Below are 26,902 nucleotides of genomic sequence, written 5' to 3' on the forward strand. Positions count from 1 at the left end.
GACATCTGCTCTCCATTCACACCTGAGATCTTGTAACACTAAGGAGTCGCATGAAACTGGGGAGGGAATATGGCTTATTTGGCTCAATTTGGACAGTTTTACCTAGGGATGTACTCCCTTTCTTGCCAAGGTTCAGATATTAATGGCTGTGAGTTATTTTGAGGGGACACAACATTAAACACTGTTATATAGGCTGTGCACTCACTACCTTACATTGTAGCAGATGGTCATATCTTCAGTGTTCGCACATAAAGATATAAAAAATTTTTTTAGAAAAATGTAAGGGGTGCACTCACTTATTTTGCATATATATTTGTATGCAAAAGAGGCTTGGCCAAAACTTCTGAGCATGATGCCAATATGAGCCTAACATGGATGGTTAGATGAGAGAGGTTTACCTAATAGGAAAGCTCTAGTTGATTTCATAGAATTAAACTAGGGACATGTGAATCAGAATGCATCATAGCGGAAGAGCAAAAAGGGGGAAAAATAAGAAAATTGTGACTTTTTCCAATGGTTTTCATATTACTTACTTTGTTTTACATAATTATGACAATCATTAGGCAACCAACCTAATACACAGTGAACAGTGGTGTCGCTAAAACGGGTGTAGTGGACTAAAGCCCTCCTGCCAAAGGCCTCTCTGCCACATAAATGGACAATGGTATTATAAATGACATAGGATATTTCGATATTGTAGCTGGCCTAGGAGCTTTAAGCTATGCCTCTGGTCTCCAATGTCCTATTTTCAGAAAACTGCATCTATATTTCAGTTTTTCAATTCAGCAAAGTTAGTGTTCCCTTTTCCGTTGACTACTACAACTTTATTTAAGAAACTTATTGGGGATGTCCAGCAATAATGACGTGATAGAAAACAGGACTAATGAACACGATTGTGATAATCCCTAAATTTATTGAATTTGTCACCTTGATAAATGAACTCATTGTGGTGCAAAACATAAATGAAAAAGTGCAATAATGGGAAACAATGAAAATGAGAAAATAAGGGAAAAAAATAACTAAAAAGATGTCAGAAATGAGTGTTGAGACACCAAGAAATATCTCATACTGTGAAGCACAAGACATCCAATGATTTTACAGATACAAATGACAGGATCATTATCTTTGTAGAAATGCTTGCCAAACACTGACAGAAGTTAATTCTTTTCTGTTAAACCTGAAATGTATGTTGCCAGTTTAGAGTTACCTCATATTGAGCAAAATATTTCACTGAAACAGCAGTCTGTGCTATTCAATCCTTAATCGATAACACTACCGCTATGCAAACCAAAGTCAAACTTTGTACAAAGCAGCATAAAATTGAGCTCAATATCTCTTAACCCTATCCAACTAACAACACTTTCCAGCAAATAACTAGAAGGCTTTTATATTTATGATATAGGTAACTGAACCCTATGATAGTCACATAATATGTCACGCAATACGATCAGGTATTAAATAGCACAAGCAATTGTCTTGGAGTCATCACTGTAGTCCTTTATCCCCTGCTGCCCTGCCTTTCCTACCTGGGGGACTTTATGAGATCTAGATATAAAGATATGAAAGTACAGCATGTAGGTCCTGTTGCTGCCATTGCATACATGCAGTTTATTGATTTATATAACCCGGTGAAGAAGGGAACTGGTGTGATCTTATTATCTAGATACTGGCAAGCAGTATTAACCCTGTCTTTACAGTTCTAGTTATGTCTTCACAATAACTAAATATATATAAAAAAAAAAAAACATTTTATTGCCTAATGCATCAAATAAAAGGGAATTTATAGTTAACTAAATCTGCATAAAGGGGTAATTCAGTGAAAAAACAACATTTTTTAAATCAACTGATTCCAGAAAGTTAAACTGATTTGTAAATTACTTCTATTAGAAAATCTTAATCCTTCCAGTACTTATCAGCTGCTGTATGCTCCACAGGAAGTTGAGTTGTTCTTTTCCGTATGACATAGTGCTCTCTGCTGTCACCTCCATGTCAGGAACTGTCCAGAGTAGGAGCAAATCTCCATAGCAAACCTCTCCTGCTACGGACAGCTCCTGACATGGACAGAGGTGTCAGCAGAGAGCACTGTGGCCAGACAGAAAATAACTACTCAACTTCCTCTGAAGTAGGTCGACCAGAGTACCTCTTTAAAACATGCATCCTACTCCATGCCAATTTAAAAAAAATATACTTACTGATTATGTACACTCAAAAAGGTTATACCAAATTAATGAAGATCTAAATGTTATGTAGCTTAAATAACAGGTTATAAATATTGTATTTATCATAATAAAATAACTTATTCCATACTCAATTTTTAATGATTTTTTTCCCAGAATAAAACCAAAATACAGCTTTAGAACAAAAAAAGTTTTTCCCTCAATTTTACCCGCCCCCCACCCCCCCAGGCCTCCCTATCTCTACTACTGAGGCCTGTGATAGCACTATGAGAGCAACAGCTGTTCTAGGAGAGTAACAAAATTAGGGGGGAAACTTTTCAAAATGGCTGAAAAAACCTTTAGGTAACTTTCATACATTTTGATACAAATAATAATAGCCTGAAATTGCTCGTTTTATTTTATTGCACAGATATTTTCGGGGGTCCAACCAACAGCATATGGCAGTTAAGTGTGAGAGGAGCTATGATTGGATGAGGCTGGACACACCTCCCTCAGCACTTCAGGCTGCACTTTGTGTTTGGACTTTGGTCCAAAGTCTGTTTATGAGATGGGAAAAAATGTGCTCTTGAGCTTTGTTAAGCACAAATAAAACAAAGTACAGGGTGGGCCATTTATATGGATACACCTTAATAAAATGGGAATGGTTGGTGATATTAACTTCCTGTTTGTGGCACATTAGTATATGTGAGAGGGGAAACTTTTGAAGATGGGTGGTGACCATGGCGGCCATTTTTAAGTCGGCCATTTTGAATCCAACTTTTGTTTTTTCAATAGGAAGAGGGACATGTGACACATCAAACTTATTGGGAATTTCACAAGAAAAACAATGATGTGCTTGGTTATAACGTAACTTTATTCTTTCATGAGTTATTTACAAGTTTCTGACCACTTATAAAATGTATTCAATGTTCTGCCTATTGTGTTGGATTGTCAATGCGACCCTCTTCTCCCACTCTTCACACACTGATAGCAACACCGCAGGAGAAATGCTAGCACAGGCTTCCAGTATCCGTAGTTTCTGGTGCTGCAGAATGGGCAAAACAAAAATTGGAACAGGACCCTCAGTTTACGCAGAAGATTTTGTTCAGTGATGAGGCAAACTTTTATGTGAATGGTGAATAGGGCTGAACGATATATCGCAAAAGCAATCGAATCGCAGTTTTTTGAGATATAGCGATATGGGCCCCTGGGAAAATGTGCGATTATCTTCCCGAGCCGGGTCCCGTGTGCGGCTGCACGCTCGGGCCGGTCACAGCAGATAACACATTTAAATACTAAATGTCAACGTTTCCAACCCATTTCCAGCCAAAAGCTGTCCGGGCATGCTGGGAGTTTTAGTTTCACAACAGCTGGAGGCACCCTGGTTCGGAAACACTGAGGGCACAGGGAGAAAAAAAAATAATAAAAGCTTATGCTCACCTCTTCCAACGTTCCCCTCCGTGCGGTCCCGGTGTCTGCATTCAAGGAATAGAACCTTTTGCTTTTCAGCCAATCACTGGCCGCAGCCGTGTCACATGTCAAGCCAGTGATTGGCTGATAGGCAAAGATCCTCACATGCAAACACACACACATACAGTGGATTTCCAAGGTCCTGCGGAAGATTTGAAAACCGCCCGGGAAATCAGTTTATGTGTCAGATGTGACAGGGGGGGAGGGCAAAATGTGACGAGGGGGGGGGGGGAGGGCAGAATGTGACGAGGGGGGGGAGGGCAGAATGTGACGAGGGGGGGGAGGACAGAATGTGATGAGGGGGGAGGGCAGAATGTGACAGGGGGAGGGGAGGGTAGAATGTGATAGGGGGGAAGAATGTGACAGGGGGAGGGCAGAATGTGACGGGGGAGGGAAGAATGTGACGGGGGGAGGGGGGCAGAATGTGACAGGGGGGAGGAGGGCAAAATGTGACAGGGGGGGGAGGAGGGCAGAATGTGACAGGGGGGAGGAGGGCAGAATGTGACATGGGGGGAGGCGGGCAGAATGTGACATGGGGGGAGGAGGGCAGAATGTGACAGGGGGGGAGGAGGGCAGAATGTGACAGGGGGGGAGGAGGGCAGAATGTAACAGGGGGGGAGGAGGGCAGAATGTGACAAGGGGGTAGGAGGGCAGAATGTGACATGGGGGGAGGCGGGCAGAATGTGACATGGGGGGAGGAGGGCAGAATGTGACAGGGGGGGAGGAGGGCAGAATGTGACAGGGGGGGAGGAGGGCAGAATGTAACCGGGGGGGAGGAGGGCAGAATGTGACAAGGGGGTAGGAGGGCAGAATGGGGCAGGGGGGGAGGAGGGCAGAATGTGACAGGGGGGAGGAGGGCAGAATGTGACAGGGGGGGAGGAGGGCAGAATGTGACAGGGGAAGGAGGGCAGAATGTGACAGGGGGAGGAGGGCAGAATGTGACAGGGGAGGAGGGCAGAATGTGACAGGGGGAGGAGTGAAGAATGTGACAGAGGGGGTCAGAATGTGACGGGGCGGGGCAAAATGTGACGGGGGGGCAAAATGTGGGGGGGGGCAGAATGTGACAGGGGGGCAGAATTTGACGGGGGGGCCAGAATGTGACAAGGGGGGCAGAATGTGACAAGGGGGGCAGAATGTGACAAGGGGGGCAGAATGTGACAGGGGGAGGGGGCAGAATGTGACAGAGGGGGGCAGAATGTGACGGGGGGGCAGAATGTGACAGGGGGGGAGGGGGGAATATGTGACAAGTGGGTGGCAGAATGTGACAAGGGGGGATATGTAACAAGGGGGGCAGAGGAATGTAACGAGGGGGGAATGTGACAAGGGGGAGATGTGATATGGGGAGAATGTGGGAGGGGAATATGAAATAGGGGGAGAATATGAGGGGGGAGGTAGAAATTAAATGGGGAGATGTGAAATGGGCGGTGGGCATAAAATGGGTGAATAGTTGTAAAATTGAGGAGACTGGACATGAAATGGGGAGGATTTCACTATTATATCGCATATCGAAATCGCAATATTTAGGCCCATAATCACAATCGCAAATTTTTCCCATATCGTGCAGCCCTAATGGTGAAGTAAACAAACAAAACCACCGCTATTGGTCTGACACTAACTCACATTGGATAGATCCCTTCAAGACTGTTGGAACACAAAAATTGATGGTATGGTGTGGTATATGGGGTACAAAGATAGTGGGGCCATTCTTCATCAATGGAAACCTCAAGGCCACTGGATATGCGAAATTGATACATGATGATGTGTTTTCCTCTTTATGCACTGAAGCTGGCATGTTCCCTGAGTTTTTCCAGCAAGATGGTGCACCACCACATTATGGGTATCAGGTCCGAGCATTCTTAGATGAACAGTTTCCTGGAAAATGGATTGGTCATTGTGGGCCAGTTGAATGGCCCCCAAGGTCTCCCGATCTGACCCCCTTAGCCCCTTAGACTTTTATCTTTGGGGTAATCTGAAGACAATTGTCTATGCTGTGAAGACACGAGATGTGCAGCACCTGAAACTACGGATACTGGAAGCCTGTGCTAGCATTTCTCCTGTGGTGTTGCTATCAGTGTGTGAAGAGTGGGAGAAGAGGGTCGCATTGACAATCCAACACAATGGGCAGCACATTGAACACATTTTATAAGTGGTCTGAAACTTGTAAATAAGTAATGAAAGAATAAAGTTACGTTAAAACCAAGCACATCATTGTTTTTCTTGTGGAATTCACAATAAGTTTGATGTGTCACATGACCCTCTTCCTACTGAAATAACAAAAGTTGGATTCAAAATGGCCGACTTCAAAATGGCCGCCATGGTCACCACCCATCTTGAAAAGTTTCCCCCCTGCCATATACTAATGTGCCACAAACAGGAAGTTAATATCACCAACCATTCCCATTTTATTAAGGTGTATCCACATAAATGGAAAACCCTGTATATTAGAAATATTTTGTATTTACCATAAGGAGTGCAATAGCAAAAATTTGTTTAATTGAGAGTGACCATTTAACTAGTTGTGAAGTGGTTACTTTTATTTGACACAAATGTTTTTATCATTCGGAACAAACAGAAGTGGTTTAAATCACAGAGTAAGTAGAATAAGACATAGGTTTAGAGAGGTAGAAGAATGGGATTTATGTGAATAGTAACAATATACCTAGTTTTCAGGAAAGATAAATGAAACACGCTTGAATATTTTAGAAGTTCCCTTTGCTCCAGTAACAAATACTCCTTTTTAATGGACAAAATAATAGAGCAGAACACTTCATACGATCAATAGTTTTACTCAATGCCTGTAAGCAAACAGCCACAAACTCCATCCCATCACAGCAATGTTTTGGATCTGTATGACCTTTCACCAGGCTAGGGTCCAGAGCACATAAATATGAATGCACCATCTCAGGTAAGTTGTGAATTTACCCACTGGGTGTAGATTTGGGTTGTTGGCTTATAGGTAATAAATAAAAAATGATGACCATTTGGGCTACTGCTCATACTAACTGCTGTGTCTACACTGTTAATCCTAGTACAAAGCACATAGTCTTGTAGTCTCATAGTCTGAGATTTTTATAGTAGGAACAGCTTTACGGTTTTGCTCCAAATCCCCTGCATAGCAATGCATTGTTACACAAGATACCATTGCTGACTACCTGCAGCAGCCACATAAGGGAGCTAAGCAACCTGGCATCATCCACCATACAGGTAGGCAGATGTGTATGTACAAAACAATATTACATGAAGTCAGCTCCATATGCCATAGCTGCTGGCTGTGATCAAGCAATAGCAAGTTCGAGTCTCCTAGTAGGGAACAAAGGCACTTTTCCTATTTATCAAGTAAAAAAAACTATTTACACAATAAAAAGAAACAAATATAATCGGCATTGTCATGCCCAAAAAAGTGTGAACCATTAAAATACATGTTATTGGAATGGTGAATGCTGTAGCAAAACGAAACCCCAAAAACGGATAAATGTATACATTTAAATTCTGCAATTTTACTACCGTATATACTCGAGTATAAGCCGACCGGAATATAAGCCGAGGCCCCTAATTTCACCCCAAAATACCAGGAAAAGTTATTGACTCAAGTATAAGCCTAGGGTGGGAAATACATCATCCCCCCCTGTCATCATCCAGACCCCGGTCATTAACACCCTAATCATCATCCCCTTGTCATCATCCCACACCCCCCTTCATCATCCCCTTGTCATCATCATCCCACACCCCCCCTTCATCATCCTCTTGTCATCATCATCCCACACCCCCCCTTCATCATCCCACACATCCCCTTGTCATCATCATCCCACACCCCCCCTTCATCATCCCCTTGTCATCATCCCACACACCCCCGTTATCATCCCCTTGTCATCATCACCACGTCATCAGCCCCCCCCCCTTCATCATCACCGCTTGTCAATGTCTGATACAGTGGTCTTCAACCTGCGGACCTCCAGATGTTTCAAAACTACAACTCCCAGCAAGCCCGAGCAGCCATTGGGGAGTTGTAGTTATGAAACCTCTGGAGGTCCGCAGGTTGAAGACCACTGCGGCCTTCGACATCATCCAGACCCCCCACCGCCTTTAGTTTTGTACTCACCTCCGCTCGGCGGGACGTTAGGGTGCGCTGGTCCGGTGCTGCAGGACTGTCCGGTGGGGAGGTCGTCCGGTGGGATAGTGGTTCCGGGCTCTCCATCTTCACCGGGGGGGCTCTTCTCCGTGCTTCGGGCCCAGAATAGAGGCGCTGCCTTGACCACGACGCAGAGGGACGTTTCTAATGAACGTCCCTGTGCGTCACCGTCAAGGCAACGTAACTATTCCAGGGCCGGGCCTGAAGCGCGCAGAAGAGGCCCCCCCGGTGAAGATGGACAGCCCGGAACGACTATCCCACAGCCGATGGCTTCCCGGGCTTGCTGGGAGTTGTAGTTTTGAAACATCTGGAGGTCCGGAGGTTGAAGACCACTGAGGGCGGAGAGTTCACTAGAGTATAAGCCGAGGGGGGTGTTTTCAACACGAAAAATCGTGCTGAAAAACTCGGCTTATACTCGAGTATATACGGTACTCTCCTGAGTGTTATTGAGCCTCTAAAAGTTACCTCCATGGTGCACATCTATTCACACCATTTCAGGTGGGACCAGAGCTGTTTGCCAGTAACATACACATAATTAATTGCATCCTGTAGCTTAGTTTAACACATCATTTACTCATCTCTGCTATCCCATGACATAGTACTGGTGAAAGTGCACTCAACAGGCTTGCAATGTGCTGGGGATGATTTATACAGTACACTACTATAGATGGTATGTTGGAGAGAAGAGGTTACTGATGCACTGGGTTTTTGCAAAATGCTATGCGATGTGAGCAGACATGAAAGAAACAGCAGGATAGCAAGGACAGAGTTACCCTAGGCACTGAACAAGCTAGTACTGTGCTGAGGAATGATTTAAACAGTACTGGGGGTACTGGTCCACTGTATTTGCTAAGCGCTATGAGCAGAATGAGCAGAAAGAAAGAAAAAAAAAAAAAAAGAAAAGTCAAACAGGAAATACCAGTTTACAAAAAGCTAGGCACAGTGTTATGGTAATCTCATGACATAGCCATTTAGCAACAAGACAAGTGCAGATCCTTCCTAAGCATGTCCATTACTGCCTGCCAGGTACATACTAAAATCACCTTATGGTGGATAACCCCTTTAAGTGACAGTACAAATAACTGATACATATAATTAGAAATCACATAATTTCCTTCAAAGGTAAAGTAGTGAGTTTAGTTGCATCAAAGATCACGTTGTCAGTGGTCCAGCTTATGAATGTGGTCATGATGTGATATGCAAGTTGCCGAAAATGTGCCCTAAAATGCTTTGGGGGTAACTGTGCTGCAATGTCACAGCATTCTTTTTTTTAATTGCTATCCCAACAGTTTGACACTGATCTTTGGCTGCACAACTTATATTATGGTCTAAGTATGTGTGCAGCCCCTATTGTTCATGGAAACAGGCTTTACTTTTTATTTTAGCAGATTGATGAACCTGTCTAGCACTGCCTTTGTTGCCACAAAGCATCCAATCAGAGCACAGCTTTTCCTTCCCATAGTGCTCTTATAAAATAAAAGCTGAAATTGGTAGCAGAGATAGTTTTTCACTTACACAGTATAATAAATCTGTCCCAAGGTATAAGAATATATAGCACTTAAGATTGGTGAGATATAAAAGGTATATGAAGGCTATGAAATCTGATTTAGAAAACAGAGCGCAGCTTACTATAAAAGTACAATTTAATCAGATCAACATTTTTAGCATTTAGGATAAAAAACGAAAAAGGTGTTTCACATTAGTTGTAAGCTTTTTAATTTTTTAGGAATGGGACTGACCATGTGCCATACATTCAGGATAAGACAACTGAGGCCTGTACCTGTGGAAATGTGAAGAGAAAAGAAGACAGAGAATGGCGCCTCGTGTATTACCCTTAGGATAGATTAAAATAGTGTAGCACCTTATAGGTGGCCGCTCACCTTAGAGTGGAGGATAAATTGCATAGAGGTATAGCGGTGGAGCAGGCTGCTCAGCCGGAGGGTCCTCAGGAATCAGGGGATTCTGTCCTGTAGTAGCATGCGAGGAGAATAGGAAAAAAGAGACCAACTGATTCCAGGCGCTGCTTGCTCAAACACCATAGGCAGAGGTTAATAGTAAAAGATCCTTGCAGGGATCATATTTATTATTAAAATAATAAATTAGCAGATTACGCGTTTCGAGGGTAACCCCCTCTTCATCAAATCAGCATAACAGACAGTAGGTACATCACATGTTTAAGTACAGTGTGAAAAGGCGCCAAAAACGCTAGGTGGGCGTGGCTAAGGTGGTCAGAGGTCAGTGCAAATGACAAACATAATAAATGAATAGACTTAGAAAAATGTACATTTGTTATAAAATATATTTTCATCAGAAATAACTCAATGAATTAGGTAAATTTATTATTGGAAATAGACAAAAGGGTGAATCTACTTAATGTTCAGCAGCGCGTCCCGTGCAGGTTGCTAGGGACGCGTTGCTAAGAGCAGGGCGGCCGAGGCGGAAGAGCCAATCATAAGGCCAGGTAATTGTGGCCAATCAACAGGCGTGACGGCAGAACCAATCACAGAGCCGTCTCGTCGCGTCATAGTGATATGCCGGAAATTCACATCCCCTGCAGGTTGCTAGGGACGCGTAGTCACGGCAGAGAGGAAGTGCAGTAACACTGACAGGCTGGTCGGAACGAAGGCAGAGCCAATCAGGGGGTAAGAAAAACAGAGAACATGCATACAAACACGCAGAGTGGGCACTATGCATATTCTCTGTTTTTCTTATCCCCTGATTGGCTCTGCCTTCGTTCCGACCAGCCTATCCGTGCTACGGCACTTCCTCTCTGCCGTAACTACGCGTCCCTAGCAACCTGCAGGGGACGTGAACTTACGGCATATCACTATGACGCGGAGAGACGGCTCTGTGATTGGTTCTGCCGTCTCACCTGTCGATTGGCCACAATTACCTGGCCTTATGATTGGCTCTTCCGCCTCGGCCGCCCTGCTCTTAGCAACGCGTCCCTAGCAACCTGCACGGGACGCGCTGCTGAACATTAAATAGATTCACCCTTTTGTCTATTTCTAATAATAACTTTACCTTATTCATTGAGTTATTTCTAATGAAAATATATTTTATAACAAATGTAAATTTTTCTAAGTCCATTTATTATGTTTGTCATTTGCACTGACCTCTGACCACCTTAGCCACGCCGACCTAGCGTTCTTGGCGCCTGTTCATACTGTATTTAAACATGTGATGTACCTACTGTCTGTTATGCTGATCTGATGAAGAGGGGTTACCCTCGAAACGCGTCATCTGTTAATTTATTATTTTAATAATAAATATAATCCCTGCAAGGATCTTTTACTATTAACCTCTGCCTATGGTGTTTGAGCAAGCAGCACCTGGAATCAGTTGGTCTCTTTTTTCCTATTCACCTCGCAAACTGAGGCCTGTGACTGGCTCCAGCATTACAAGTACAATATACACAACATCACCGTAGCACTTCTAGTGGAAGATACTTTAGAGACAACTAACTAAGTAATTATTTTTGGTTTTATACCCCAGTACCTGCCTTTAAAAAAATTGATATGCGATGTTCATTCTTGCTATTGTCCTATAATATAATAGGACATATGGCCCAAAGATCTCTGCTAAACTTGTTTATACAGAGGGATGTAAATGAAATATGAATTATAAAAAAGTTATCAAAATAATAAGACTAGTCTTCATCCCCTGTAATTCATATACCAGCTACAGATTAGTAAGGACCGTACCAACTTTTTGCCATGCTTATCTCTAGGGGCATATGTTTGACACATGCCGTTCAAATATATTATATTATGAATATATCACATTAAATTCTACTATATGTTGGACTTACTTGAACAGCAATGGTATAAATAAGTTCTCCAAGAGAGGGTAAGAGGCATTGCTTTAACTTGCTGTTCCGAAAATTGTCTCTGATCAGTTCAGTCAGCAAGGTGATGGCCTGCAGAGACATTAAACGTATGCATACATTAACAGAATATAGCATCATTAAATCCATCTGCACAAAGATGCACAATGCTACAGTGTCCATAAAGGCTAAAATAAACATTATAATGGCTTGCATAAGGCTTATAATTTTGCAATGACTATTCATGGATGAGAGACTTACAGGGTAACTGCTGGGCTTGAGCTCAGAATACTTAAAGAGCAAAACTTTAAAATAGTTTCACAAGTTATGTCACAATAGTAAATATTAATAAAGCTATCTAAGGAAATGAGAATGCTTATAAAAAAAATAAGACAATTGTTTGGAATTGTCTGGAAAATCAGACAATTGTTTAAGAGGCTGTGTAGGTTTAGGTATTAGTGTGGTTTTGTTTTTTAATTCCACAAAACAATGCCACACTTGTGTACAGGTTGTGATGGGTATTGCAGCTCAGTTTCATTGATTTCAATTAAAGGAGTACTCCACTGGAATTTTTTTTTATCAACTGGTGCCAGAAAATTAAACAGGTTTGTAAATTACTTCTATTAAAAAATCTTAAACCTTCCAGTACTTATCAGTTGCTGTTATGATCCACAGAAAGTTCTTTTATTTTCAAATTTTCTTTCTGCCTGACCACAGTGCTCTCTGCTGACACCTCTGTCCATTTTAGGAACAGTCCAGAGCAGGAGAGGTTTTCTATGGGGATTTGCTCCTACTCTGGACAGTTCCTGAAATGGACAGAGGTGTCAGCAGAGAGCACTGTGGTCAGGCAAAAAGGAAATTCAAATAGAAAATAACTCCCTGTGGATCATACAGCAGCTGATAAGTACTGGAAGGATTAAGATATATTAGAAGTATTTTACAAATCTGTTTAACATTGTGGCACCAGTTGATAAAAAAAATAATAATAAAGTTTTCCAGTAAAGTACCCCTTTAAATTCAATTACAATATCAGACACTCATGGATAGTTCTAGCACTTTCTGTGAGAAAAGCAGCCATGTTTTTCTAATCCTCCTAAACCTCTAAGGCTGGGGTTTGAATAGTTATAAAGCTGAGAACACAAACACAGATGTATGTGTTTGTGTTATAACCTTTATACTTATTCATTTAATTTGTTTAGACATTAAAAATGAGAATTAATTGATCCCATTGATATCAGCAAGTCAGTTTTAGTATCAGTTCACATCACTTTGCATCTGTTCCATCTGTAGTACATCTTTTAAATGGACAAAAAACTGTGCATGTACCATTTTCGGATGCTTTTTTTTTTTACAACAAATGTAAATGAAATGTCACTTTAAAGTCTATGGTGACCAATGCAAATGTAAGAGTGTTTGTCATCCATCTTTACTAGAATTTGTTCATCTACATCAGGGGGTCCTCAAACTTTTTAAACAGGGAGCCAAGTTTACTGTCCCTCAGATCATTGGAGGGCCGGACTATAGATTAAAAAAATAAATAAAAAAAAACTATGAACAAATTCCTATGCACACTTCTATATCTTATTAGTGGACTACCCCTTTAAGTACGCAGCACAGTTCCCCCACATTAGGTAGGCAGCACAGTTCCCTCCCCACATTAGGTAGGCAGCATAGTTCCCCCCACATTAGGGTTGGAATTATAGTTCCCCCATATTAAGTTGCAATTCCCCCACATTAGGTAGACAGTATAGTTCCCCCACATTAGGTTGGCAGTATAGTTCCCCCACATTAGGTTGTAGTTCCCCCACATTAAGTGTACTATAGTTCCCCCACATTAGGTAGGCAGTATAATTTCCCCCACATTAGGTTGTAGTTCCCCCACATTTAGTTGGCAGTATAGTTCCCCCACATTAGGCTGGCAGTATAGTTCCCCCACATTAGGTTGTAGTTCTTCCACATTAGGTAGGCAGTATAGTTCCCCCCACATTAGGTTGTAGTTACTCCACATTTATTTGGCAGTATAGTTCCCCGACATTAGGTGCAGTATAGTTCCCCAACATTAGGTGCAGTATAGTTCCCCCACATTAGGTGCAGTATAGTTTCCCCACACTAGGTGCAGAATAGTTTCCCCACACTAGGTGCAGAATAGTTCCCCCACTTTAGGTGCAGTATAGTTCCCCCACATTAGGTGCAGTATAGTTCCCCCACACTAGGTGCAGTATAGTTTCCCACATTAGTGCAGTATAGTTCCCCCACATTAGTGCAGTATAGTTCCCCCACATTAGGCTGGCAGTATAGTTCCCCCACATTAGGTTGTAGTTCCTCCACATTAGGTAGGCAGTATAGTTCCCCCCACATTAGTTTGTAGTTACTCCACATTTAGTTGGCAGTATAATTCCCCGACATTAGGTGCAGTATAGTTCCCCCACATTAGGTGCAGTATAGTTCCCCACATTAGGTTGGCAGTATAGTTCCCCACATTAGGTTGGCAGTATAGTTCCCCACATTAGGTTGGCAGTATAGTTCCCCACATTAGGTTGGCAGTATAGTTCCCCACATTAGGTTGGCAGTATAGTTCCCCCACATTAGGTGCAGTATAGTTCCCCCACAGACATACAGCCTCCAACCATACAGTGTATGGCTGTATGGCTGTGTACTGCCCCACTTCAGTGCTCCGACCACCACTCCTCCGGTCCGGCCATAGCAGTAGGTCCTGGGACCGGAGGAGCGGTGGTCGGAGCATTGAAGCTGACGTGCTGCTGGTAACACTTACCAAGCTGGGCGGCGCACGTCCTGCTCGCTGCTCTGCTCTGCTCCTCCGCGCTCCATTGCCATGGGCGCACGCATGGGACATCAGTAACATACCTGCGTGTGCTACCTCCCGGCAGCCCCTGCATTTTTAAAGTAAACATGGGGCCGCAGAGAGCGCACCCCTGTGTCCCAAAAACATCTTTAGGGACACAGGGATGACCTTAGGCAGCGGCGAGCCGGATAAATGTCCTCAGCGGGCCGCAGTTTGAGGACCCCTGATCTACATGAATGGATCCATTCTGAACAAATGCCAAATGCTGTTGCGAGTCTGGCCTAAGAAGTGATTGATAACGTTCAGCATCAGTAGTTTACCAAATGATTTTTACATTAACTATAACATCAGCCAAACAAATGTATTATGAACCACAGTCAAACCGCATAAAAACATATTTCAGACAGTGTACAGCCGCAGAAGACTGAATTATGAAATAACCAAATATATTCACAAACATACAGTAGTAAAATCTAAAAAAAAAATCCAAAATCCACGAGGTCAAACAAGCCTCAGTTTAAAAAAATAAAACTTAAATGGGCACTGTCAGATACAAAAACTTTTGATATGTTGTAAAGCATGCAAAACCACTAGGTTTTACAATTGCTTTCATTAGAAAATCTTCAGTATTTCATACTGAAAAAGCCAAACAACTGCCCCCCTGCCTGCTTGGATACATACTAGTCCTGCTGTGTCCATGCATCATCACCTATGTCATGGACACACTTCCTTGATTGACAGCTGTGAGCACAGAGCTCACAGCTGGAGGAAAAATCCTCCCACTGTCAGCTTGTGTCCCGCTACTGTCACTGAGGACAAGCTGGGAGTTGTAGTTTTGCTAATGCTAGGGGAGATGTGAGCACACAGCATACTGAGGGAGGGGGCGGAGACCTGCACAGTGAGACCACGCCCCCTCCCTTTGAGAGGAATTCAGACTAGTGAGCTAAATTAAAAGTGTAATAAAAAATAAATAAAGGTGCTAGACACATAAAAATAAGATGTACATGGTCAGGATTAGGTATTGAGTGATATATTAAAAAAATAATAATTTTGTTGGATCTGACGGGTATGCTTTAACCCCTTAAGGACTGAGCCCTTTTTCGCAATTCTGACCACTGTCACATTAAGCGTTAATAACTTAAACGCTTTTACCGAATATTCTGATTCTGAGATAGTTTTTTCGTGATATATTCTACTTTATTTTGGTGGTAAATTTTCGGTGTTACTCGCATCCTTTCTTGGTGAAAAATCTCCAAATTTCATGACAATTTAGAAAATTTAGCATTTTTCTAACTTTGAAGCTCTCTACTTGTGAGGAAAAAGGATATTCCAAATAAATTTTATTTTTATTCACAAATACAATATGTCCACTTTATGTTGGCATCATAAAATGGACATATTTTTACTTTTTGAAAAAATTGAGGGCTTCAAAGTAGAGCAGCAATTTTCTAAAATGTCATGAAAATTGCAAAATCTGAAGGGACAGATGTTACAGAACTACAACTCCCAGCATGCCTGGGTGGTCCAGGCATGCTGAGAGTTGTAGTTTGGCAACATCTGGAGGGCTACTGTTTGGGCACCACTGTAACAGTGGTCACCAAACTGTGACCCTCCGGATGTTGCAAAACTACAACTCCCAGCATGCCCAGACAGCTTTTGGCTGTCTGGGCATGCTGGGAGTTGCAGTACGGCCTTCCTAGTGGTTGCCACAGTAAAGATCACATTACTTTCACTTTCATTTCTCCCCCCCCCCCCCCCCCATGACGATTCTCTACCTGAGCCGTGATCTCCGCTGGATGTCTGCGATGATCGCCGGGTCCCACGCATCTTCTCCACCCCGTTCTGCCCGACATCCAGGGGTGGGCAGAACTGGGGTTTCCATGGCAACCAGCTGTCCTGCACTGCCATTGGTCAGAACTCAGGACCCCCCTGGGCGATGTGCCGGGGTGCCAACCGGCTAGCGGCGGGGACCGGAATACCAACGAGCGTATCCATATGCCCTGCGTCCTTAACAGGTTAAGGCAGGCTTGTTTGACCTAATGTAGATTTTTGAGTTAACAGGTTTCATTTCTGCCTAAATTCACGTGTCTAGTGTTTTACAGTTGCTTTCAACAGCTGCCCCATAATGTACATTAGTGATTAGGAACTGCCTGTATATTCACTGAGACTGGCCTCTGGCCTCTTACTTGTAGAAGTATAAGACTACTTCAGTGGTCACATAATGTAGACTTGTGTGGACATTTACCCCTGCATTTGTTACATAATTCAGTGTTGATGGAAGTTTTTAAATTGGATTTTGGCTGTAACCTGCTGGACTGCATTAATGGGGAAATAATATAGTTATCAGATTATGTAAAGTTCAGCCAATAATAGTAATAAACCAAGGTGCTTTAATAGGAGGTGGTTTTCAAAGATTTCCATCTAACCAGATAGTACTACATATATGTCTCATTTAACATCCTTAAAAGTGAAGCACAATAATGACTGATATACTATTTGCTTACTTAAAGGTTAGTCCTAATGTTAGGAGCACAACAAAATTAATTTGATGGATGGAGTTCTTGAAAGGCCAGTAAGTGTATCTTGTATGTTACCCGGTGTGCGTGTGAAATGTCACTGCTCTAGTCTGACCAGGCTAGTGTGCGATTACTTGCTTGGTTTACTCCATGATGCTCAGGACAGGATTTGACTCAAATTCAAGACTTCAATTTTGCTTGTTGTTCTGTTACTTGTGGTTCCTTTTGTTTATCTAGCTCAGTCTAGTTCCTCTTTATGTATATGCACTTCCTTTAGCTTTTACATTTATTTTGTACTCTTCATTAACCCTTCACTTGTTTGTTTCTCTCTCGTCTAACGTCACCACCAGAGACTACTCTGTAAATGCAACCGGAGGGATAGGTGGCAGCAATGTCCGGACCCCCGTGTATGTAGAGAGCAAATATCTATACTCCCTTATACCAGTGGTCTCAAACTGTTGCCCCACAGATCTTGCAAAACTTCAACTCTCAGCAAGAATTTGTGAAAAGTACCTGTTTCTAATATCATTACAAAATCAAAAAAGGTCTTGCCCAAAGCCAATTGTATGAGTAACCCAGCATGTCAATATCATGATTCCTCAGATTCTGCCTCAGAGTTATCTAGCTATGCCAGTGATCATGGTGGCAAGTACAAAAAAGTCCTGAAACAAACATTACATATAAAAAGTATACTGTTGTTTAACGTAAATGATACAAATGCTAAATGTTCATATACTATATTTGTTAAATAACTAATGCTGAACCGTGGATCAGGTCATATGAAAAACTACTGTTATCCATGAGAGAAGTAAAACTTTTGCTGTCCACTATATGAAAACGGGGGGTGAAAGAATAAAGCTGTCTATTTATTACATGCTCGTATTATATTTGGCCAGTATACCCTGACATTCTGTTCTAAATGTATTTAAACAAACATATATAATTGTTTCTACAAATTCATCTGAATATTTATTGTTGTAAGATCAGGCAGGCAGAAACACTCATGCAATATTTAGAGCTTTGGCATCTGAGTAAATATCACTAAATATTTAAAAAGTCTCCTGAGAAATGTTTTATAAGATTGTATCCATGTGCTGCAGAACCATTGTTAAAATATTCAGTCAGTTGAGGTAGATTTGATGGATTTTATTGAATGCACAGAACAGTATACCTCTGTGGGTCCAGCAGGATTTGGGAGCATCCCAAAATGCCCGTGGCATACTTTATTCATACTGATTTGGAACAGAAATAAAGGTATGAAGACAACATTGCAGTAGACACGGTTGTATGTAATGAATATGCACCATATCTTTCCTTCATTTTGTACTAGCATTTCATGAAGAAATGGAAATATTTAACTTTTGCTGTTTGTAGAATGCACACTTGCAGATTATTGATAAAAAGCTTCTTCACTAGGAGCTTCACAAACTGAGCCATGTGCAAGAAGGTTGCTATTTCATTCTCCCCAACCTGCCTGTCAATTCAATATTCAATTATTAAAAGAAAAAAAGAAAATCGTTCTCCCTTTACTAGACCTAAAGATTTATTATTCACATCAAATTACTACTCTCAAGTGTCCAAACATTGTGACCTGCATGTGTTTGGTTGACCTAAAATAAAAAACCTATATTATCTAGTGCAGTCACAATCATTTAAAGTGAAAGTTCACTTTTCTGCAATAAAAAAAAAAAAAAATATATATATATATATATATATATACACATATGTACTGAATATATAAAAGCTTGCAACAGCACAATACCAAATGAAAATTTCTAGACAGCCAAATACCCTCTGTAACTTCATAGAATCAGACAGTGCATTCTTCCTAAACAACAGTTTGTTTGTTTATAGGGGTAATTGTACTTTCTGGTATAGTTCTTTCCAAAAGTTGTCGAGACACATTAGCTTGTTAGCAATAGTCTGCTGGTTTGTCATGTGAAAATATAAAAAAAACATAAATAAGAAAAAACTATATCAGTATCAGCATTACAAAAATATTATCAGCATTACAATAAATAGAAGCTATTTAATTTACTGCTTTTGTAGGTAAGCAGCCACCTTTGTAATGCTGAGACTTACATGTACCCTACTTTTGTGGGACTGCATAACTCTCTTACTGTTGGTCTCTCGTCCGGCACAATGTAGGAAGCAGTGATACATGCAATTCGTGGTTTAGTGAAGAGTGTGGGTTTAAACAAAATATGGTAATATGGTTAAAAAAAATGTATGAGATATGTTGTATCCAAATTCATTTTAATCATAAGTTATGTATGGTCACCAGTGTTACCCACACTAATCAGTGGACTGGCTGGCAGTGCGGGCGACACTGATTAAAATGTTGCCAACCACGAGCGGATCTGTCACTAGGATGTGAGAGCCTGCGGAAGAGAATGAGCACTTTGCTCTGTGAGAAGAGCGCAGGCGCTGCTGCCTCACTACACCTGGAAGTTGGGTGTAGCAAGGCTTCGGTGGCGCAAGTAAAGAGACACACTCACCTCCCCTGCAGACTTTCATGTCCTGGTAAGGGTAAAATGCAAGTGAATGTATTTTCCTATTGCTAACCTTGTTAGCCTATTGCCACTGCAGATTTTTCTGGCTGGACTTACCATCAGAAAATTCCAATCTAAAAATCCTGCCAGAACATTATACCTGCTCAATGTTCTGGCAGAAACCGTGCCACAGACATTGCCATTTATCGGGACGGCAAGCAATGTTTGTGCAGTCCAATTTCAGTTATTGTTGTGGACACTCAGGGTCTCTGGCTGGATATTCTCAGTGCGAACCTGACCTAAAGGGGATGTTCAAATGGGGCAGAAAAGCTAAAAATTCTGTAAATTCACAGCAACATACAATAGCAGAGAAAAATAATTAAAAAAAACAAGCAGTAATTGACCTCAGGTAAGGTGTAGTGCAGTGTACTTCAAAAATAAATATGGAATAGTGCATTTCATCATTCCATACTAAGATTTCATCAGTGGTAGTCTAAGGAAGAAATGTTGGGACCTTCTTGCTCTGTGCTTTGTGAACTAACCTCATAGCTGCATTAAAGGGGTTATCCAGAAACAGAAAACCAGAGCTAAACAGCACCACATCCGTCTTCAGGCTGTGTTTTATTGCAGCTCAGTTCCTTTTAAATGAAAGAAGGCAGGTTGCAATACCACAAACAATCTGATGACAGGTGTGGTGCTGTTTTTTTTTTTAAAGAAATTAGCTTTGCTTTTCCATTCCTTAAACTCTGAAGGCAGCTCAGGAGAAGACTGTTTAGATCCAACAATAAAACTTCAATGGAAGGCAAAAATATGATGTGAACAGGGCCTTAACTCTACATACATATAAACAGTAGAAACATTTACAAAAGATATGAATTAGATAGCCAAAATAGCCTGACATATGAAATAGGTAGCCAAAGTAGCCTGATATATGCCAAGCAGAAATGTTGTGCTATTAGAGCCTGCCAGTGTATCTACAGCTAAAAAAGGCATATTGAAATGCCTTTCAGTTCTAAAAAAAAAAAAAAAAAAAAAAAATGCTGTAAATCATAATATTAACCCCTTTAGGACCAAGCGTTTTTCAGTTTTTGCACTTTAGTTTTTTCCTCCTTACATTTAAAAAATCATCAACCCTTTCAATTTTGCACCTAAAATGCATATTATGGATTTTTTTCTGTGCCACCAATTCTACTTTGTAATGACATCCGTCATTTTACCCAAAAATCTATGGCAAAACGGTAAAAAAAAAAAAAGATTATTGAAGAAAAAAAAACACCATTTTGTAAATTTTGGGGGCTTCCTTTTCTACACAGTAAATTTTTCGGTAAAAATGACACCCTATCTTTATTCTGTAGGTCCATACGATTAAAATGATACCCTACTTATATAGGTTTGATTTTGTCATACTTCTGGATAAAACCATAACTACATGCACGAAAATGTATACGTTTAAAAATGTCCTCATCTGACGCCTATAACTTTTTAATTTTTTGCATACGGGGATGTATGAGGGCTCATGTTTTGCGCCGTCATCTGAAGTTTTTATTGGTACCATTTTTGTTTTGATCAGACTTCATGATCGATTTTTATTCATTTTTCTATGGTATAAAAAGTGACCAAAAATACGCTATTTTGGACTTTGGAATTTTTTTGTGCGTACGCCATAGACGATATATGGACTTTAATTAATTATATATTATTATTACAAATGAGCGAACTTACAGTAAATTCGATTCATCACGAACTTCTCGGCTCGGCAGTTGATGACTTTTCCTGCATAAATTAGTTCAGCTTTCAGGTGCTCCCGTGGGCTGGAAAAGGTGGATACAGTCCTAGGAGACTCTTTTCTAGGAATGTATCCACCTTTTCCAGCCCACCGGAGCACCTGAAAGCTGAACTAATTTACGCAGGAAAAGACATCAACTGCCGAGCCGAGAAGTTTGTGATGAATCGAATTTACTGTAAGTTCGCTCATCTCTAATTATTATGGTTCAGAGCATTTACCACATATGTTTGTTTTTATTAACACACTTTTTTTTTAAATGGGAAAAGGGGGGTGATTCTGATTTTTATTAGGGAAGGGGTTAGATCACATTTATTAACTTTTTTTTAAAACTTTTTTATGCAGTGTTATAGCCCCCTCTAGGGGCTGTAATACTGCATATACTGATTGCGGGCAATGTTCAATGCATTGCCATAGGAATGCATTGATCAGTGTTTTCTGCACTTGATTGCTCAAGCCTGGAGCAATCAAACGCCGATCGGACAGCCGAGAAGAAGGTAAGACACTTCTTGCTGTCCTCTCAGCTGTTTGGGACGCCGTGATTTCACCGGGGCAATCCCGAACTGTTCCGCTGAGCTAACCGGCAGTGTATTCTCCCATTTTAGATGCCGCGATCAACTTTGATTGCGGCGTCTAAAGGGTTAATACCGGACATCAGCCTCATCGTTGATGTCCGGTATTAGCCGCGGGTCCTGGCTGCTGACAGCTTCTGAGCGTGCTTCACAGATCGGGAGCCGGCCACAGGACATAAATATACGTCAGTGGTCGTTAAGGGGTTAAAGGACTTTTCTCAACTATATAACATTTGCAAATCTGATCATTTTCCTCAGTATAAAAAAAATGGTTTTCCTTTAGCAATGAGAGATTACAGTTAGGTGAATCACTTATTACAGTTAGGTGAATCACTTATTTTCTAAAAGATATCAACTAGGAGGTGGGGGGGGGGGGGGGTGATTCTATATGACATCTGAATGGCATACAAGAGCCTTGTGTTCACATCTGACCAGGATGCGTCAGCAACTCAATTCACCTGGTACAACAAGAGAATCAATTCACCTTCACTGCTGCTGACTCTGATCTCCCTTTCTTAAAGGGTCAAAGCTATATTATTAAGAGAAGAAATGCTTTTACTCTCCTATTCATATATCCTGGTTATTTGAAAAAAGTTTGATATTTTATTAATTTATGAGGCTTCCCAGGTAGAGATAGATTATCCTTACGGAAAGACTAATTTATGAAATGCATACGTAATTTAGGATTAGTAATCAAAACTTCTACCCTATGCTTATAAAGGACTTTGGGGGACACATTCAAATAATTGCGTATTTAGAGCAGTTTAATTAGCACCACAAACAGTGCTATTTGCAACAGATTGTCAAAAGTTGTGCCTGGAGTTGTGCCCAAAACATGTGTTAAACACACTATTTCACTAAAAGGCACTAACAACCAAATTAAAAAAACAATCTTAGAGAACCATCAGAGAATCAAAAACATGGATAACATAAATGAAAAGCACATTATAGGCACATGATATACCACTAGTAGTAGAAAATTTAGAGGGTAATGTAAATTGGTATTGGCAAGGGGAGCAAAATCAGTCAGTATAGTAACAGGGCTGTAAGATAAATTTACAGCAGACAACATAAATACTGCAAAGGAAAATAAAACACAGAAGAGGAGTCAACAGGAAACTGACCAAAACTGCTAAATTAACTGAAGAAAGAAAAAACTATTGCCAGCCATGTATAGTGCTGCAGATCCACCAAAAACTTACCCAATAGTATTTTTCACCCTCTAATCACTTCATCATGACACCCCCTGACGAAACAACTAAATAGCATATGTTGGGGTATGTAAGCAATGGGTCTACAGCACTATACAGGGCTTGCAATTGTGTGTTTTTTGTTATTTCTTCAGTTTTTTGGTAGCTTTGGTCATTATTCTCTGAACTCCTCTTTGCTGTGTTTATTTTTTCTTGCAGTATTTATGTGGTCTACTGTAAATTTATAAAGATTGTGGGGGACATTTTTGTAGAAATGTACATGGCTTTTCTGTGTACATTTGTCGAAAAAATTTCTCATTGAGCAAAAACTGCGACTTTTTGCTCAAGTGATTTTGACAAAACTGACTTAGGTACACACTTTTGCATTTTTACTTTGCAGTGATAAGAGAATTATGACGTACGACTTAAAAGAAAAAAAGTGGCAAAAATGTCGCATAGCTGTAAATTACACCACAAACCTATTCTAGCCTAGACCTGGCTTAAAAAACTGTCTGTAGACAGCAGTTTATAAAATAAGCACAAAAGTTGCAGAGAAGGGGATCATACTAAGTGGTGTTCTGAAGTGTAATTTCACAAAAATGTGTACTAGTCCCATATTTATCACATTTATTTAATAAATATGGTGCTTGTACACTCCAGCTATACCATCAAAGCCTGTGTATAACATCAGTGCACCAACACTGACTTTGATAAATGTACCTTTGAAAAAGTAGCTGATCACAGGGAGTCCAACCACTGTGACTCCCGCGATCTCCGGGATGGGATCCTGGCTTTCTCACTGAGGAGTGCGTGTCGTCTACTGGTACACATCACACATAACATTCTTTTCTTTGGAAGTGCCAATGATGCAAAAGTTTTTTCGGCACTCCCATAGAAAAGAAGAGATTGAAGGGGTCCCAGCAGTCGTTCCCTCCGTGATCAGCTACTTATCCCCTAAACTGTGGATAGGATAAGTAAATTTTTCTCCTTTAACATACCAGGATGTTTACGTCCAGAGTGGCAGTCAGACTATGATGCAAGCGCAGGAGCTGGGCTCACTTCATAGACTGTAAGTGATGGCTGCTACAGACAGCCATGAACTTACAGTCAATAACAGAGAAAGGTGGTCTGGCTGTTCTCCGTCATTAACTCCAATGTTCAATAGCGATTACAGCACTTATGAGCAAAAATGACATGTATGCGGGGGTCCGGTTGGTCTGGCTCTTATCTGCTAACAGGCTGCTGAGTCGCTAATAGTATTGCCATGTTTAGTGTTAATCTGAATATGGCATGTAAAAGTCACCTACAGTATGTAGACTTAAAAAGTGTAAATAAAATAAAAACACATACCAGATTATACCTGGAATACCCTGCAACAATACTCAATGTCTCCAAAAATCAGCAAAGAAAACGAAGGACAAAAAGGGGGAGATGAAAAGAATTTAGCATCACTTTTCTCGTGTTAGCTGAACCACATTTGCATAAAATATGGTGCAAGTTATTAGCACCACATATTAAGATATTTTACACATGATGCTCCTTGCTTGCCAATTTTTAAAAAATGGCCATGGCCTTGAGTTTTGTGCATTTTACCCTAGATATTAAATGTGGTTCTTTAAAATAAACATCCACCCCTGAACACTATTTCATGTTTAAAACAGCTTTAAAATTTGTCATCACTAGAGGGAGATTACTGCGTACTGTTTCTACACCAAACTGAATAGCTCACAATAACAGGCAAAAAAACTGGGAAATGCAAAAAAAAAACACAATTAAGTTTTGTAGTCCCTGTAATATAATCAGTACCGCATGGTTAAGTCCATATTCCCCCTATAGACAAATGCCACACATGCTGAGTGGCACTTTCCTGGTCCTCGCACTTTTACAGTTAATTTCGTTATTGTTTGTATAACCTGGTTTCGAGTACATGATATAAGATAATTTCAATTGTGGTGTTTACTGCACATGGGATATGAGGGTGATATCAAAATGGGATAGGAGGACTATGGCTTCACTGCTGCTTTTCCTCTCCCACAAGGTTAAAGGGGTACTCCACTGGCAAGCTTTCGGAAGTAAATGTTCTGAATGCTATTTACGCGCTGCTGGGGTCGGCCACGCCCCTTGTGACATCATGGCCACACACCCTCAATGCAAGTCTATGGGAGGGGGCGTGGCAGCCGTAACGCTTCCTCCCATTGACTTGCATTGAGGAAGCGTGACCATGACGTCACAAGGGGCATGGCTGATCCTCGCAGTGCGCAAACAGCGTACTGAACATTTACTTCCGAAAGCTGACTAGTGGAGTACCCCTTTAAGGTAGGAAGATTGTGCAATGCTGGTTACTCAGCTAGTATAAATTATAAAATAAAGAACATCTAGAAATTGGTTGGTTTATTTATTTATTTAAAAAACTGTTCATTATCTTTGCTTAGTCAAGCGCATCCAGGAGATAACACTTAATTGTACTCTTAAACTACATCTGTCCGTCCTTATGGCATTGACATTGCCCATAACTTATGTAGAATTAATACAGGTTTAAGTCTAGTAAATTATATTCTGTAAAATAGTTAAAATACTGCAGAATCTTGTAATCCTGCACACAGAAACCTTACAGGAATACATCACAGTATTTTATTTGTATAGCTCCACTCTACTGAAGCATTTCATTATTAAGCACTGTGCAGAAACAAATCCCCACACGTGATTTGTGTCTATAAAACATGACCTTCTGAAATCAATGTTTCCCTCCCCTTCAATGTATTGAGCAGATAATCTACTGAAAGGTCAAAACTTCTAACAAAAATTAAGCCGTCCTTGAGCAATGCACAGACAGTAGGTTAAGTGGACTGCGCTTCACATGACTGACATTTCAAATTACTCACATATAACGCGCATATTAAATTGTTTTATTGATTACATTCACAAATTTACAGTCATAACTAAAATCAACTGAACTTTTACCAAAAACCTGTGGTGTGGTTGGATAGGGTTCCCAAAAAAATAGACCAAATCATAAATCAATATGGTAACAAGCATAGCACACAAAAGGTCTGACTGGCCCATCAGAGTACCAGAAAAATGTACAATGGGCACATTCTCTGAAGTTTATTCAGTTAAAGGAGTTCTCCAACTGAAATCTTTTATCCCCCGCTGTAAAACTATACATAATAAACTTTCACTTACCTGCCTACGATCCCCCATAATTCTTTAGGTCCATTTGATTAAAATAATTCCCAACTCATACAGGTTTGATTTTGTTTTACTTTAAAAAAATTATAACTTTTTTCTTTACACGAAAACTAGCATGTTTAAAATTGTCCACTCCTGACCCCTATAACTTTTAAATTTTTCCGTATTTCGGGGATGTGCAAGGACTCATTTTTTTGCAGCGGGATCTTTAGTTTTTATCGGTACCATGTTTGTTTTGATGGGACTTTTTGATCACTTTTTATAATCTATTTAGAGTATACAAAGTGACCAAAAATATGCATTGATTGTGCAGCTAAAGTAATGTTGCATTTTTATAGTTCAGACACATGGTTTTAACTTTTTTACACAATTTTATAGTCCCGATAGGGGACTATTACATGTAATCTGAATTGCATACACTATTTAATGCTATGCCATAGCATAGTATTGATCAGTTTTTTCAGTGCTCTGCTGCTGCAGCCTGCCATGGCTGGCTGGAGCATCAGATCATCGATCGGACAGCGAGGAGTCAGGTAAGGGCCCTCCTGCCATCTTCTCAGCTGATCGGGACAGATCAGCACTGCTGAGCAGCCGGGAAGTGTTTTTTTTGTTTGTTTTTTTTTTTTTTTTTACATTTTAGACACCACAACCAATTTTGATTGTGGCATCTAAGGGGTTAATGCCGGGCATCACCATGATCGGTGATGTCTGGCATTAGCCACAGGTCCCAGCAGCAGATAGCCTCTAGGACCACCCAGCTATGACCCACTTTTAGC

The 26,902-nt window shown here is 40.8% G+C and overlaps 1 protein-coding gene across 9 annotated transcripts in view; it reads right to left on the minus strand.

Annotated features, from left to right (window-relative positions):
* ULK4 (unc-51 like kinase 4) overlaps nt 1–26,902 on the minus strand; it is an 819,452-nt gene that overhangs the window by 565,740 nt on the left and 226,810 nt on the right. For all 9 annotated transcript variants that reach the window (XM_056520600.1, XM_056520601.1, XM_056520598.1 and 6 more), the window contains one exon: nt 11,567–11,674. In XM_056520600.1, coding sequence (XP_056376575.1) covers nt 11,567–11,674 — 108 coding nt within the window. The remainder of the gene's footprint in view (nt 1–11,566; nt 11,675–26,902) is intronic.

The sequence above is a fragment of the Hyla sarda genome, chromosome 5, assembly GCF_029499605.1.
Source record: "Hyla sarda isolate aHylSar1 chromosome 5, aHylSar1.hap1, whole genome shotgun sequence".
Classification (NCBI taxonomy): Eukaryota; Metazoa; Chordata; class Amphibia; order Anura; family Hylidae; genus Hyla; species Hyla sarda.